This window comes from Chionomys nivalis, chromosome 17, assembly GCF_950005125.1.
Source record: "Chionomys nivalis chromosome 17, mChiNiv1.1, whole genome shotgun sequence".
NCBI lineage: Eukaryota > Metazoa > Chordata > Mammalia > Rodentia > Cricetidae > Chionomys > Chionomys nivalis.
Genome location: NC_080102.1, coordinates 16,564,545 through 16,578,977, shown reverse-complemented (window position 1 = coordinate 16,578,977; position 14,433 = coordinate 16,564,545). Strand labels below are relative to the sequence as shown.

The window sequence follows — 14,433 nt, the reverse complement described above, 5'->3', positions numbered from 1 at the left end:
AAGGGGCACTCTCATCCATTGCTGGTGGGATGCAAACTTGTGCAACCACTTTGGAAAGCAGTGTGGCGGTTTCTCAGGAAAGTCGGGTTCAACCTACATCTCAACCCAGCAATACCACTATTGGGAATATACCCAAGAGATGCCCTAACATACAACAAAAGTATATGCTCAACTATGTTCATAGCAGCATTGTTTGTAATAGCCAGAACCTGGAAACAACCTAGATGCCCTTCAATGGAAGAATGGATGAAGAAAGTATGGAATATATACATATTAGAGTACTACTCAGCAGTAAAAAACAATGACTTCTTGAATTTTGCATACAAATGGATGGAAATAGAAAACACTATCCTGAGTGAGGTAAGCCAGACCCAAAAAGAGGAACATGGGATGTACTCACTCATATTTGGTTTCTAGCCATAAATAAAGGACATTGAGCCTAGAATTCGTGATCCTAGAGAAGCTAAATAAGAAGGTGAACCCAAAGAAAAACATATAAGCATCCTCCTGAATATTAACCTTCATCAGGCTATGAAAGAAGACAGAGACAGAGACCAACATTGGAGCACTGGACTGAAGTCTCACGATCCAAAGGAGGAGCAGAAGGAGAGAGAGCACGAGCAAGGAACTCAGGACCGCGAGGGGTGCACCCACACACTGAGCCAATGGGGATGTTCTATTGGGAACTCACCAAGGCCAGCTGGCCGGGGTCTGAAAAAGCATGGGACAAAACCGGTTTCGCTGAACATAACGGACAATGAGGACTACTGAGAACTGAAGAACAATGGCAATGGGTTCTTGATCCTATTGAACGTAATGGCTTTGTGGGAGCCCAGGTAGTTTGGATGCTCACCTTAATAGACCTGGATGGAGGTGGGTGGTCCTTGGACCTCCCACAGGGCAGGGAAACCTGATTGCTCTTTGGGCTGAGGAGGGAGGAAGACTTGATTGGGGGAGGGGGGGAATGGGAGGTGGTGGTGGGGAAGAGGCAGAAATTTTAATAATTAAATTAATTAATTAATTAATAAAGAAAACAAAAAATAAATACATAAATAACTGTCAAAAAATAAATAAATATTAGTAAACTTCCTACTCAAAAAAAAAAAAAAGAAAGAAACCCTGAGGGGGAGGGGAGCAGAGGAGAAAGAAGGACTCCAACATAGATGTGCCCTGAATTAAAAAACAAACACACCCTGCACATTGAGGAACTGCTCCCCAACAAACCATAAAAATATGTTTCCTTCTCATCAGTATACATTCTTTCTCTCAGGTTTTGATAAAAACAAATTGTAAGATAGGCATAATTATAAAATTTTTCTTTGGGTGCTGGCCAGAAAATTGAACTTGGAGGAACTGGAACTCAGAAGTAAGAAAGAGGCTGTCTTTCATTTTTCTTTTCTCTGTACTGTTTTTAATTCTTCACCACCTAGCTATCCAATCTGTCATATACTTATCTATCTCTCATTTATTAATAATCTATCTCTCTCAATATTTTTATCTTTATCATCTGTCTCTCTATCTTTATTCTCTATCAACTATCTTTCTATATTTGTATAATTTTCTCTCTAATATTTTATATTTTCTCTCTATAATTGATCTCTCTGCCTCTTTCTATTCCTGTATTTATCTGGCCCTATTCTCTATCTATCTATCTGTCTGTCTGTCTGTCTGTCTGTCTGTCTACCTACCTACCTACCTACCTACCTACCTACCTACCTAGATAGCTTACATCCCTCTTCTATCCGATTTCCCTAAGGACCATCTGAATGTGTAGGGTGGAGTCTGAGGAATCTACAATACACCAAGAAGAGTTTGAAGATCACTTGAAAGGCTCTGCACTCAGATACAAAGAAAAGAAGCAGGCAGGCAGACAGAGAATGGGTGGGAGTACAAGATTTATAGGAAAAAGAAAGAAAGGTCCAGAATGTTTTAATTGGAATGGCTCAGAGTAAAACCTGGATGCCTGACTGCATTAGCTGCAAATGCAAGTTTGCACCATCACTTTCAGCAAGCTAGTCTGTTGGCTTCCATGGCCCAGGCGGAAACTTACTCAGGGAAGTCTAGCTAGACTTGCTTATGGCCTCAGGCCCAGAGTTGAATATGACTTGTCTCCAAGAGTCCAAGATTCCCCTTGGGAAAAGCCAGAATAAGCTGGAAAGAGGAGAAGAGGTTATATTTTCTCTTTTTTATTCTTTTTCAAAACCTTCTACCCTCTCAGTAAATTCAGAGGCAATGTTAGCACCAGAGTCATGAAAAACGTCTCTCTTTTCCTAAGCTAACCACCAGGTGATGGTGTAAGGCGTGGGCCATAAGATAAGAACTTCTAACAGGGACTTTCCAGTGACTTTGGCTGTGAATCCCAACTTTCTGTTGGCTCTTGGCAGAGTGCCGTGATAACAGCTATTGTTGATAGGATCCTACAGCAAAACAGGGAGGATCAGGAAGTATCTGTGCTCAGTATTCTTTAAGTAGCCCCATATCTACCACTGCCCAGCCAGCCAGACCTGGTACTCCATGTATCCTGAGAGCGTTCTCAACCTATGTCTGTCTGCTTCTTTCCAAACTGGTCCCCACAAAGTCGTTCTTTTACACTTTCAGCACCCTTGAGCCTTCAGATGACCTGACCAAATAGATCAGGGTCCCCTAAGTGACTCTGCTTAACCAACCTTTCTTCCTGCCTCCTCTGCTGCCTCTGAAAGACTCATTGCTTTCTGTGCCCAGGAGAGGATGTATGAGAGCCTGCTGTGCCTTTCCCTTCTATAGGTGGTCTGCAGATTGCTCTCTTTAGCGACTAGAAGTATTTCTGCTTTCATAATCTTTTCTGCAGAGGGTGACGGGAAACTCTTCAAGCTCTGGGGGGTGGGGTGGCATGGTGCAGGCACTCAGGTAAGATATGGCTGAGGGAGAAAATGTGTCTTGTTCTTCCTTCATGCAGAGCAGTTACATCATAGTTCCTCGGCACTGCAATTTTATTTCATGTGAATGGTGTCTCCTTAATTTTATGCCAGATGGCACAGTCTTCAAATAACTTTCCTAAGGTAATAGTCGCCGATCACAAAACCTTTAAAAGACGTGTGGTTCCATACTGAATGAGTTTCCCTCACAATCAGATTTTAAAAAGAACTCCATTCTTATCTAAGAGGATTTCATAATCAGCATCAGACACAGCCTCAAAACTTTATTTCCAAATAGAGGAAGAGGGGAGAACAAAAGTCAAGAGTAGATAGCTTATCACTTTATGATAGCTCTAAACTTTGACTACTAAAGTTGAACACATGAAAATACAAAAATTTTAAAAGTCAGATTTTAGATATGGATTTTAAGAGAAATAAACCAAAGGACTAAAACATTTTCCCTCAAACACTAACCTAACAGGTTTGGTTCCGAGCTCTTCGCCAAGACTGGACTCTGCGCATAGATAAATCAAATAAACTCGCTCAACCAAATCTTCAGACTTGCTGTTTCCAGGGCCTCAGGAATCATGAAGGAATCTAGCTGTGTAACCACACAGAATCTCAGCCTATGTGCCCGGCCAAAACATATAAATACTTCTGGCCACTCCTCCTGCATGCACAGGGACCCTACATAAATCTAACTCTCAGAGAAGGCCTTCCTCAGATGCACTAGCCTAAACATGCTCTATTGCCTGGTCCATTTGGTAAACAGAGACTGCACTGAGATTCTAAATAAGTGTCAGTATGTTGTTAAAGGGGGGTTAAGAAGAGATTTCAAATCCCATATCTCTGCACCCATAGAAAAGATTAATTTCCTCTTTTTTTTTCAGTATTGGAAATTGAAACTAGGGCTCCATGCATACTAGCCAAGGACTCAACCACTGAAATGTATTTTTATTCTCCATTTTGAGAGAAGGAGTCACTAAGTTGTCCAGACTGGTCTTGAGCTCCCTCTGTGGCATAGCCCAAGATGGCCTTTGACTTGCAATCCTCCTGTTTCAGCCTCCTAGGATTGCAGGCCTGTTTCCCCATTTTCATATACTTGAGCAGATGGGTGAGAGGAAGCTACAGTCAGGCCTGGCAGAGTAGAGAAGTCAGCATTCTAATAAGTGTTAGCTTCCTAATGTATATCGGCTCCCAGGGAATGCCATTCATGTTGATCTTTATTAGAGAAGACGCAAGTACTTGGCACTCCCTCTAATTCAGAGATTAGAGAAATGGAGGGTTCCTCCCAAGTCCAAACCAGTGATCATTTAGGAAGACAGACCCTGAAGAGACACGCACTTAGGTTATAAGACATGAAGAAATCAAGCCGGTATAGACTTGGATACTATTGTCTAGCTTTCATGGTGCTAGAAGGTGCCGTGTGGGCTGTAGGGAAGAAAAGTCATCAACACTCCTATCCAGATGTGAACTCTGCAAGCTACAATAAAGGCTAGCCTGGCAAAATATACCACCCATGCATGCAATGTTACTAGGGTAACCAACTATTTCCTGTTTGGATCTAAGCCCACGCAATAGGATGGAACTCAGGCCTGCTATTGTACACCAGACCAAGAACCCATGGCTGGATAGACCATAGACCCTAGGGGAGAACCCACTACTATTATTTTGCTAAGTGGACTCAGTATCAAAGTGTTTTATAAATATTTATCTCTATGCCCATAGATTAGTTTGACATGTAACGATCATCAGAGAAGTTTCATTTCGCAGTAGATGCCAATAAAGACAGATGCACAAGTGGCCAAAATGCAGAGGGTAAACGATTGTGGTGTTCAGATTTAACTGAGTATCTTTGTCACACTCCTTCCACACAAGGCTCAGGGGACATCATGGAAGAGGAGACAGAAAGATTGGGATAGCCCAACATTGGGGAAGACTGTTACAAATAATGTTTTTCTGGAACGTGCCAGGCCTGTGGTCCATATGAACTCACAGCAGCTGTAGTGCATAAGACTTACACATTATCAAGCCGGTTAGAATTCCAACACATTTCATGGAGGGGCTTACAGAGCCCCACTCCTAGCTGAGGGGCTATTGGGAGTTGATGGGTGCTGGAGAAGAGAGGGTATTGTTAGGGATGAGGTCTCTGTTAGGTTGCCCATGACCCAGGGAAGGGTCCTATACCCATGCATATACAAGCCATACTAATTGAACTCAGTAGATTAAAACAAGAGGCTATGAGAATTGGTGTTGAATATCGGGAAGAGTTGAAGGGGTGAAGTGGGAAAATGATATCACCAAAACATACTGTCTACATATATGAAATTACCAAAGAATAAATAAAGACATTTTTTTAATCAGATAGCTTTTCTTTCCCTTGGAAATGTAGTGGATTTTTATTTCCTTCATGTTAAAGCTCAAAGTTTTAGGTAAAAATAAAATTGATGTTTTAAATAATTCAGACTGCATTTCACAATAAATGTGCATACCTGTGCATTGTAGGTATGTACATACATGCAGATAGTCGCACACACAGATTTACGATCTCTAGCCAAATATACCATATTAAAGAGACCCCACTGTTTTCACGTTCATTCTTTATATAAACAGTTCTCCCTGTTTGCAATGGTTTTCTTCTCATCCACCTGGCCACCTCTGCCTTTCAATCAGGCAGCAGCCTAAAGGGCACCTCCTCAGAGAGTCCTCAGACCCTGCAAGCCTGGCTTGATTTCCCAACCTTCTGTTCCGACAGGACCCTGAGCCCATTATACCACGTGACAAAGTTTTAGATTTGAATTTCCCCCAATAAATTATAACCCTCCAACCCTGCCTTGGTGAAAACTTGTCAATGAAACAAATGTCACACTTCAGCTTATGCCTCGCTTGGTGATTTTTGTACTTTATTTTGCTGCTCTCTGTTTGAGCTGGTGAAAAGAACAGATAACTGAAATATACTAAGCCAATGGAAATTCCTTTATAAGCCATACTACTTTTCTTTTAGGTCTGTACTTCAAGGATTTAAAAAAAGAAAAACAACAACAAAAAACAAAAACCCTAGAAAAATCTACTAAGTCAATAGATCCAATTTAATGCAAATAAAAATCAGACTTGGGAACATTCAGAATGGGACACTGCCAACTGGGGTAAGTTTGATGAAAGAAGTGGACATAGAAGATGTGGCCGAATGGAAATAGACACAAAATAGACAGAAAGTAGACTGACGAAAGGAAATGCACAGACCCTGACTCAGCATCTGCAGCCAAGTGACCAGGCAAGAAATCTGCCTTGTCACAACCAATATTTCACAAGTTCTTACCCTCTGGCCTGGTGAGCCATCACGTCCTGGTGAACCCACACCTCCAGGGACACCCTAGGGAGAACAAGAACAGAAAAGAGTCAGAGTTGTATAAACATGCCTGCTTCCCTGGTACAGACCATGGCCTCTACACAAAGCCATTGGCACAGTGGGAACCCCCTTGTGACACAAAACTGGGACCCAGAAGTTCCTACTGAGAAATCAATGTCCCCAGCTTCAATCATTTTGACTTCCAGACAGGTCAATGAACAAGGGCAGATGTCGTTAATGGACACCCCTGTCAAGGTCACAGCTGATGTAAGAAGCTGAAGGCTTCTGTCATTGGCAAAAGACTAACAGCAAAAATAATACCTGTGGACCAGGAAGGCCAGCATCTCCTTTATCTCCTTTGTCACCGGGCATACCCTGAGTGTCCAAAAGTTCAGAGTTAGATTCACAGACATATGTCCTCAGTCCCCCCGCCCACCCACCCCGTTGTTCTCAACAGTAAACTGCCTTGGCATTAACAGCCACACATCATATTTGGCTTCTCACATACAGTAAGCCATCCATGTAAACATTCCTACAGAACTGAATGTTCACATCCAAGAACAATTCCAACCCACCATGTGCAGCCCCAGATGGCCAAGATGATAATGCTAACACATGCGGGGGAGAGAGTTCTTCAATATTTAAATGTTATATGTAGTTTACAATTTAATGACCACATGTATTTCAGTGAGTTAAATTTCTTTTCAAAGACACCAAATACTTTAGAATAGCCATTTAATGCCTACAACTAAAACGCTAAAATTCACTCAGTGAACTAGATTCTCATGGCAGTAGAAACAAGAAGTATACGATGGCTTTGATTATTCTATGTGCACAATGGCTGCACATCAATAATAAATTGGTATAACAGCTGTTACCTTCTAGACGTTAAAAGTTCAGTCAAAGGGTGGGGAGGTAGATCAGTGGGTAAAGCGCATGAGGTCTTTGATCCTCAGGGCCCATATTAAAAATAAAAATCTGAGCATGGTATCAGATGCTTATAATCCCAACACTAGGGTGGGGCACTGGAGACAGGTGGGTCCCTGGGGCTTCCTGGACAGGTAGCCTAGCCTAGTCATCATGTTTTAGGCCAATGAAGGCAATGCTTTGTAGTTGACTCCTGAGGGTGACACCAAGGCCGACTCTTGCCTCTTCTTGCATACATGCACACGTGCACCTGCATTCCATATGCACAGTGCATGCACTGCGCACACTGTGCATTCCATGTGCACAGTGCATGCACACGCAGATGTGCACACATACATGAATAACAACTGCACAAAGGAATCTCGATAAACAAGCAAAGGCTGTCCGTGTTGACCCTGCCATCCTCCTTAGGTGTGACTATGCCTACTCCCTAGCCATGTACCTGTTTGTTGAAAGACCCCCATCACTGAGCAAACAGTGGATTGTGGGCTGAGTTAATGCATGGTCAGTCAGTCATGATTTTCTCAGGGACTGGGACCCATTGGCACAGCACAGAATATAAAAGCTCATTCTATATGCAAAACAAATAACTATAAAACCCTTCTGAATATGTGCACAAAACTCACAGGCATGCCTTGAATGGACAGACCACTGGGTCCTTGGGGTCCGGGGGGACCCTGAGGCCCTACAGGACCTGTTTCCCCCCGAGGGCCCTCTGGTCCCTAGAAGCAAGAGAGAAAAGTTATTCTAGAAGTTAGAGTCTCTAATACCCGAAAGACATCTCTGCACACAATACTTATTTCTTATTACAACTTCTAAGATATGAAACACTCAGAGGGTTAGCAAGACACCAAGCTTCAAAAGATTTACCTCCCGGGTAAACTGTCATCAGTAAGCTATAGGAACAAACACAACAGGATTTCATCAGCTATGTTTATTTTGTTTCTGCAAATAAGAATGCTGTGCCAGTTATGTAAGCAAGTAGTCCCCCACAAACGCCTAACATTCCCCCAAAGAGAAAGCACTGCGGGACCACCCTCCTGGTTCGGGAAAGAATCTGGACAAACAGGCTCCTTAGACATCCTCTCTGCTCTCAGTTCCTGGCCCAGTGAGCCTCAGCCTCTCTCTGAGAACTTTATGTCAGGCCTGTTTCCTCCCCCACCTCCCTGCAATACCCCAGTGCAGTTCTTCTGCAGCGCCAAGCACTTCTAGCTCCAAACCATCCTGCCTTTCATCCAGGGTCAGACATCCCTTCCACATCAGTAGCTCCCACTTTGTCCAGTTCCTACTGGGCTTTAAACAACTCAACGAGTAACCTTAGTCTCAGAATATCTATTTATGCTCAATTTCTTCTTCCCTGTTTTGAGCACAGCAAAGGCCATTCCTTGATTAAATTATGATCTCCTATGTCTGGGTAGCATATTATTCTGGTGGACATGCTACAGTTGTGCATATTAATGCAATCCCACATGGTACCTCTTCTCACAGGATACCGCACATGTATGTGCAATATAGGAATCGATAGTAAGAACATCTAGCTCCTCAGATGTGTGTGTATGTGTGTGTGTGTGTGTTGAAAACATTCAAAATCCTTTCTTCTAGCTTTTGGAAATAGAAAGTACACTATTACACAGTGGAATATTAGAAATTATTTTCCCTATAACTTCCATATTGGCCAATTTTGCCTCATTCTTCATCCCCATCCCTAAGCCTTGGGTACCCATTATCTCACTCTTAATTTTTTGCAAAATGTTTAGATCCCATACATACATAAACTCATTCATGACTTTCTCTGCCTGGCTTATTTCATTTAACATAATTATCTCTGGGTCCATCCATGTTTTCACAAATGACCAGATTTGACCTTCTTAAAAGGTTATATAATACAACCATCACCTTTTCTTACCCACTTGTCTTTTGTTGATCAGTTGGGTTGTTTCCACTTTTTCTTTACAGTGATTTCTTTTGCAACAAACACAACAGTAGAGATGTTTCTTCAACATACTGATTTTTTTCCGTATGTATAATTTTGTATGTGTAATTTGTAAATTGCCTCAAATGTGAAATTACTCAATGTATTACTTGAGTCCAAAAATATGGAAAAGAAAATCCTAGTGGAGGTAAACTGTAGTTTAGTTGAGTCATCAGTAAAGACTAAGTTTCCTTAAGATTTAGTGTATGGGCAAAATCACATGGAAAGGTCCAGAAGAAGTTGAGGAATCGGGCAAAATCAGACCTGTACAGACTACAGGGTCCTGATAACATGTTTGTTTATAAATAAGGTTGCAAAAAGGGTATTGAGAGAGGCTGGAATGATGGTTCGGTGTTTAAGAGTGCTGTTTGCTCTTTCAGAGAATTCAAGCTTGGTTCCCAGTACCCACATGCTAGCTCCCCACTGTCTGTAACTTTAATTCCAGGGGATCTAATGGCTTCTGGTGCCCACAGGCAACAGACATGTACATGGTACAGAGATGTGTATGGAGGCAAAATACACATAGACAAGCAAATACAGTCAAATTAAAATTAAATATTTTTTAAGCTACAGGTTGAAAATAGAAACTGATTAAAATTACATGACAATTAAAATGAAGAGGAAGAAAGTCTGGGATGGGATATGAAAAAGTCAGGAAGTTATTAGCAGAGCAAAGCTAGAATGGCAAAGCAGAAACAAATTCCAATAGAGAGCTGGCCAAATGAGTCAACTATTGCTGTAATCTCAAGGGAGATAAACATTAAACAAAAGCCTATGGACCTAGTCACATGTGGTGATTTTAGTGAGAACAGCTTCATGGGGCTCGGAGGAGATCAGAGATCACATGTGATTTGAGAACTGTGCAGGAAATGAGACTGTAGAGCATCAGATTATAACTATCCTTATAAGGAGCTTACAAGGTTTATGAGGAAGAGGATGAGAGTGTTAAAAAATGTGATGTGCTTGAGAAAGGGCAACTTATTCAGAAGGTTTAACAGTAACCGTCTAGTGCTATATCATTGTCGAAAGAGAAGGGACGAAAGTAGGTGGCTCGATTTATTCTTTAAAATAGAAAACAGACTAAAAGAGACCTGTGATCATTGCTTTCCGCCCCAAATTCTTAGCCATTTGGTGCTGGAAATGAAAAAAGATTACATGTTGGGACTTTCCCTAAATGTATATATGCACAAGGTATAGTTTATTTGTCCTCATACTGTCCACAAGGGTGGCTATGTGATTCTCTGTGGTTCAAAATCCACTGCCTCGCAGTATCAGGTTTTTTTTTCCTTTTGTCAAAACTGTCACACAGAAATAACCATACTAGCAACAATTCTGTGTGAGTATATAATTAGAGAAAATGGGCTATAAAATATCAGCATTAATTCATAGTCATTATTAGAACCATTGTCCACTGAGAATGTTGGAAAATGTATTGGGGTCTTGCTGAAGGGGGTCCTGAGAGACAGAAACCCGCAAGCATAGGAGTTCCTGGGTTCCGCCACGGGTGATCCAGAGGAAGAGTCAGAGAAAGCCTGTTGAGAGGAGGCATTCGGCTCTGGCCTTTCTTATAGTATGGTTAGAGATGGAGTCAAGTGAGGGCCAGAGAGCCTGTCTCAAAAAATGAAACAGATAAACCCAAAAGGATACGTCCCATGGTCTTTGAATTGGATAGTACTTGATTGATTGGCTCCAGCTTTCCTTCATTTATCCCTTTTTTCATGCTCACTTCTTGTCCTACCTTGCATCATCTGTTTCCAATTTTAAAGTGAAACTCTTTTTTAGTGTAATGGTCTCTTCTATATGAATAAACAGGATGTAAATCTAATATATTTAAAGCACTAAATCAGGAAGACAGATGATGTGGAAATCGTGTGAAGCAATGTCACAAGAATGAGAAGGAGAACTGAGTTAGAAAGGGCCGGGAGGGGCTGGAGAGATGGGTCAGTGATTAACAGCACTGGCTGCTCTTGCAGAGGACCTGGGTTTGATTCCCAGTACTGACATGGTGGCTCACAACCGCCTATAACTCCAGTTCCAAGGGAAGTCCTTATTCTGGACTTCACAGTGGCTGCACACAAGTGGTGCACAGACATACATGCAAAACATCCATACACATAAAATAAATCTTTTAGGAAGGAGAGGCCATGACTATGATGCCAACAATGGCCAAACCATGGTCCATAACTGTAAGTTTTCAATAAGCATAAATCCAGCATAGACTCTCAGGAAATGAATCTCAGAACAGATGTGTAGAATGAATCAGAAAGTCAAGGCACTGGACATAGGAGATCAGTTAAAGATTTTCCAGAATCCAAAGGAAAGAGGATAAAGCCTGAACTCAATTAGTAGCTGGGCTCCTGCCAGTCCTTAGGATGCCTTTGTGCAAAGGAGAAAAATGTGTTTTGATGTGGGCTGGCATGACCTGGTCATTTTGGCTGGCCGATGCCTCTGCAGTGCAAGACCTGGAACATCATACTTTGTGGCCTTGGGTACTCAGAATAGAATGCAAAACTCGCTGTTTGATTAGATATAATGCAAAACCGGAGGAGGAATTCAAAGTGTGGGAAATTTTGGAAGGGACGGAGGCAGAATTGGGACTAAGTGATTCTGTTTAAGACGCATTTCTGTTACCAGTGCAGAAAGCAAAACATGCACCAGAGAAGGCTACCTTGCAGACCAAGCCAACCAGACCACTGGCATTCTTGTCTGTCCCAACAATCTTCCGTTTGGCTGAGTTATTAAATACTTGTTTGGGTTTAAAAGCACACATCTGCCCTCTAAGTCAAAATTGTTAGACACGAGTGTCACAAACGCATTAAGATGCTGTCAGTCACAAGGGTAAACGAAGTCACATCTAATTCCAAAGTGATGGGTATTGGAGACAAACGCATTACCTTCGGACCCTGTTCACCTTGTTGGCCTTTTGGTCCTCGGAGTCCTGGACCACCCTGGCAAACAGATGTTAAGTATTAGCTCAAGAACAAATCTCAAAACAGCCTACTTTATTTATCTTTTTTCATAATATGGGATTAGGTCATTGCTATTTTATATGAAGCCCACACATTGTGTACCAGTAAATGTTCATCATGATCTTCAGCTGGAAACTCCCCACCCAGTTCTGCTCCTTCCTGCAGATCATTTCAGAGCCTCCGCAAACCTTGGCTGCCACACATCCTTTTAAACCTTAAAAATTCCTATATGACTTGTTTATTTAGAGCTTTATATAATGCTACTCTTACTCACATATAAAAGAATAAAATACTCAGTTGGCGTGGAATTATGTGTATTATATACCATAACTTCATAAAAAATCAATGAAAAATCAGTAATTCAGCTCCATCTATTTATACAGAAATAAAAATATTTTAGTGTTTCTGAAATCACAATCATTTGTATTTCTTCCCAAGATGTTCTGACATATTAATATACCAACTATCCTATTTTAGTGGCAATTTCATTTGTTAGACATATCTATTTACATAGTAAACATGCGAACATATTCTTGATATATATTTGTTCATGTTTGTGAACACACATCTAAAGACAGTGCATGTATCCTCTGAATATTTTAATTGCCTAAGGCATCTAAATAAACACATTTGCAAAAGCAAATATAGAATTACAATAAATAGAAAAGGGTATTACTAAAAAGGATAGATCACTTAAAATGAATACAGTGCAGATGATGGCTTTCAATTTACTTCGGTTTTGCTCTTACTAAAGTCTGTCCAGAAAAACTTTGTCTATAATAGAGACGTGGACAGTGTTAGTAAGGGTGACATCAGACAACTTCTCCTTGAGTTAACAAAAGGACTGAAGATCACGGAAGCTGACTTAACGCTCTCCCTGTGTAACTCCAATATATTTCAAGAGGTGTGCAGCTTTACTTGAAAATGGCTGGACAGCATCAACAAAACACACACAAATTTTGAAAGAGTGGGAACCAGGAGGATATACTAATCCTCCAAGCTGAGGGCCATTGGCTGAAACTCACACTGATGATAAACCACAGGGGCTTAAAGTGAGGATTTTATACATAAAGCAATGGAAAAAGGGAAGGAAAGGTCGGAAGACAATCGCCCTGTAGAGGTGTCTAAGTTTACCTAAGGTTAAGTGGGTGACAGCCTGAGTTCAGTAGGCAGCGAGAGGGAGACCCCAAGGTGACGGTGTTAACGCTATTCAAGAGCATTCAAGGTTGAGCTAGCAAGACTTACTGGGGGACCAGCTGGTCCTAGAGCCACTTCGTTAGTTTCTGAGCAAGAGCAGGATCGTGGGAGGTCTGGGCAAGCCTCTTCATCCCTCTGAGTAAGAAAATAAAGGGTAATTATGAACAAGACAGTATACATAAATTGCTTAACTAACTCTCAGAAGATACTTTAGGAGACATTTTAAAATTTGAAATGAACGTTATGTTATAAGGCCTCCAACTACACCATCTCTTCCGTACAGAGACAGCATGAGCACTATGGATCGTTCATTATCCCACCTACAGAGGGGTTTGCTGAAAGTGGCTTAGAAATCCAGACGAAGAAACGAAGTCAGAAGAGAGCAAAGGGCATTTTCGGGTTCTACCTTATTAATCTAGAAAGCAATGCCCTTTGAGCTAAAGGCCTTAAACCCTTTCATTATGCTGCATTGCTTTTCTGTTTTAGAGAACGAAAGAAACCTTGTTGAAAAGCTCAGTCGAAACTACTGCATGTGAATTAAAACGAAGAACTAAGTCTGCTTAAGCACACCTGTGTCCTGTGACAATCCCATCAGGGTTTGAGGCTGACACTAAGGAAACTGTGGGCCTAGAGTTTCAGGCTAGGGGTCATTTTTCTCCTCTCTTGGGATCATTGCTGACACGCGACAGTAGAAAATGACTGGCAATGTCAGGCTGAATAAATCTAAGTGAGCTGCCCGAATGTAGGCGGAGCGAGGCGAGTGCCTGGTAGCAGCCTCGTATAATTTTTCAATATCCCATTTGGAGCAGCTGCCAAAACGACCGCAGCACTGCAGTAAGAAACTCCAGGACTTAGAGTCCACCAGTCCCCTTGAGGAGATGGGAAGTGGCTTCATTATTTAAGACCTCACAGGACAGTGAGGTGGGGAGGAACAGAGCACAGACAATAAATTACCAAGATGAAAGTAGTTCACTGATATATTCAAAACCCCACACACAGTTGAACAAGTGATCTAAATACCCTTCGCATCCTTTTCTTTAAATGGTGGACAATAAGGACAGATTTCCATTCAAATCTCCTGCTGATGTGTCTCATCTGCTCTAGTATTTGGTAAGTTAGATTAAA

At 41.6% G+C, this 14,433-nt stretch overlaps 1 protein-coding gene across 3 annotated transcripts in view; it reads right to left on the bottom strand.

The window, feature by feature from the left end:
* The window catches only part of Col14a1 (collagen type XIV alpha 1 chain), a 184,445-nt gene that overhangs the window by 37,642 nt on the left and 132,370 nt on the right, over window positions 1-14,433 (bottom strand). For all 3 annotated transcript variants that reach the window (XM_057792029.1, XM_057792030.1, XM_057792031.1), the window contains exons 36-40: window positions 13,357-13,443; window positions 12,037-12,090; window positions 7,797-7,892; window positions 6,565-6,618; window positions 6,214-6,267 (exon numbers count right to left, since the gene is read on the bottom strand). In XM_057792029.1, coding sequence (XP_057648012.1) covers window positions 6,214-6,267; window positions 6,565-6,618; window positions 7,797-7,892; window positions 12,037-12,090; window positions 13,357-13,443 — 345 coding nt within the window. The remainder of the gene's footprint in view (window positions 1-6,213; window positions 6,268-6,564; window positions 6,619-7,796; window positions 7,893-12,036; window positions 12,091-13,356; window positions 13,444-14,433) is intronic.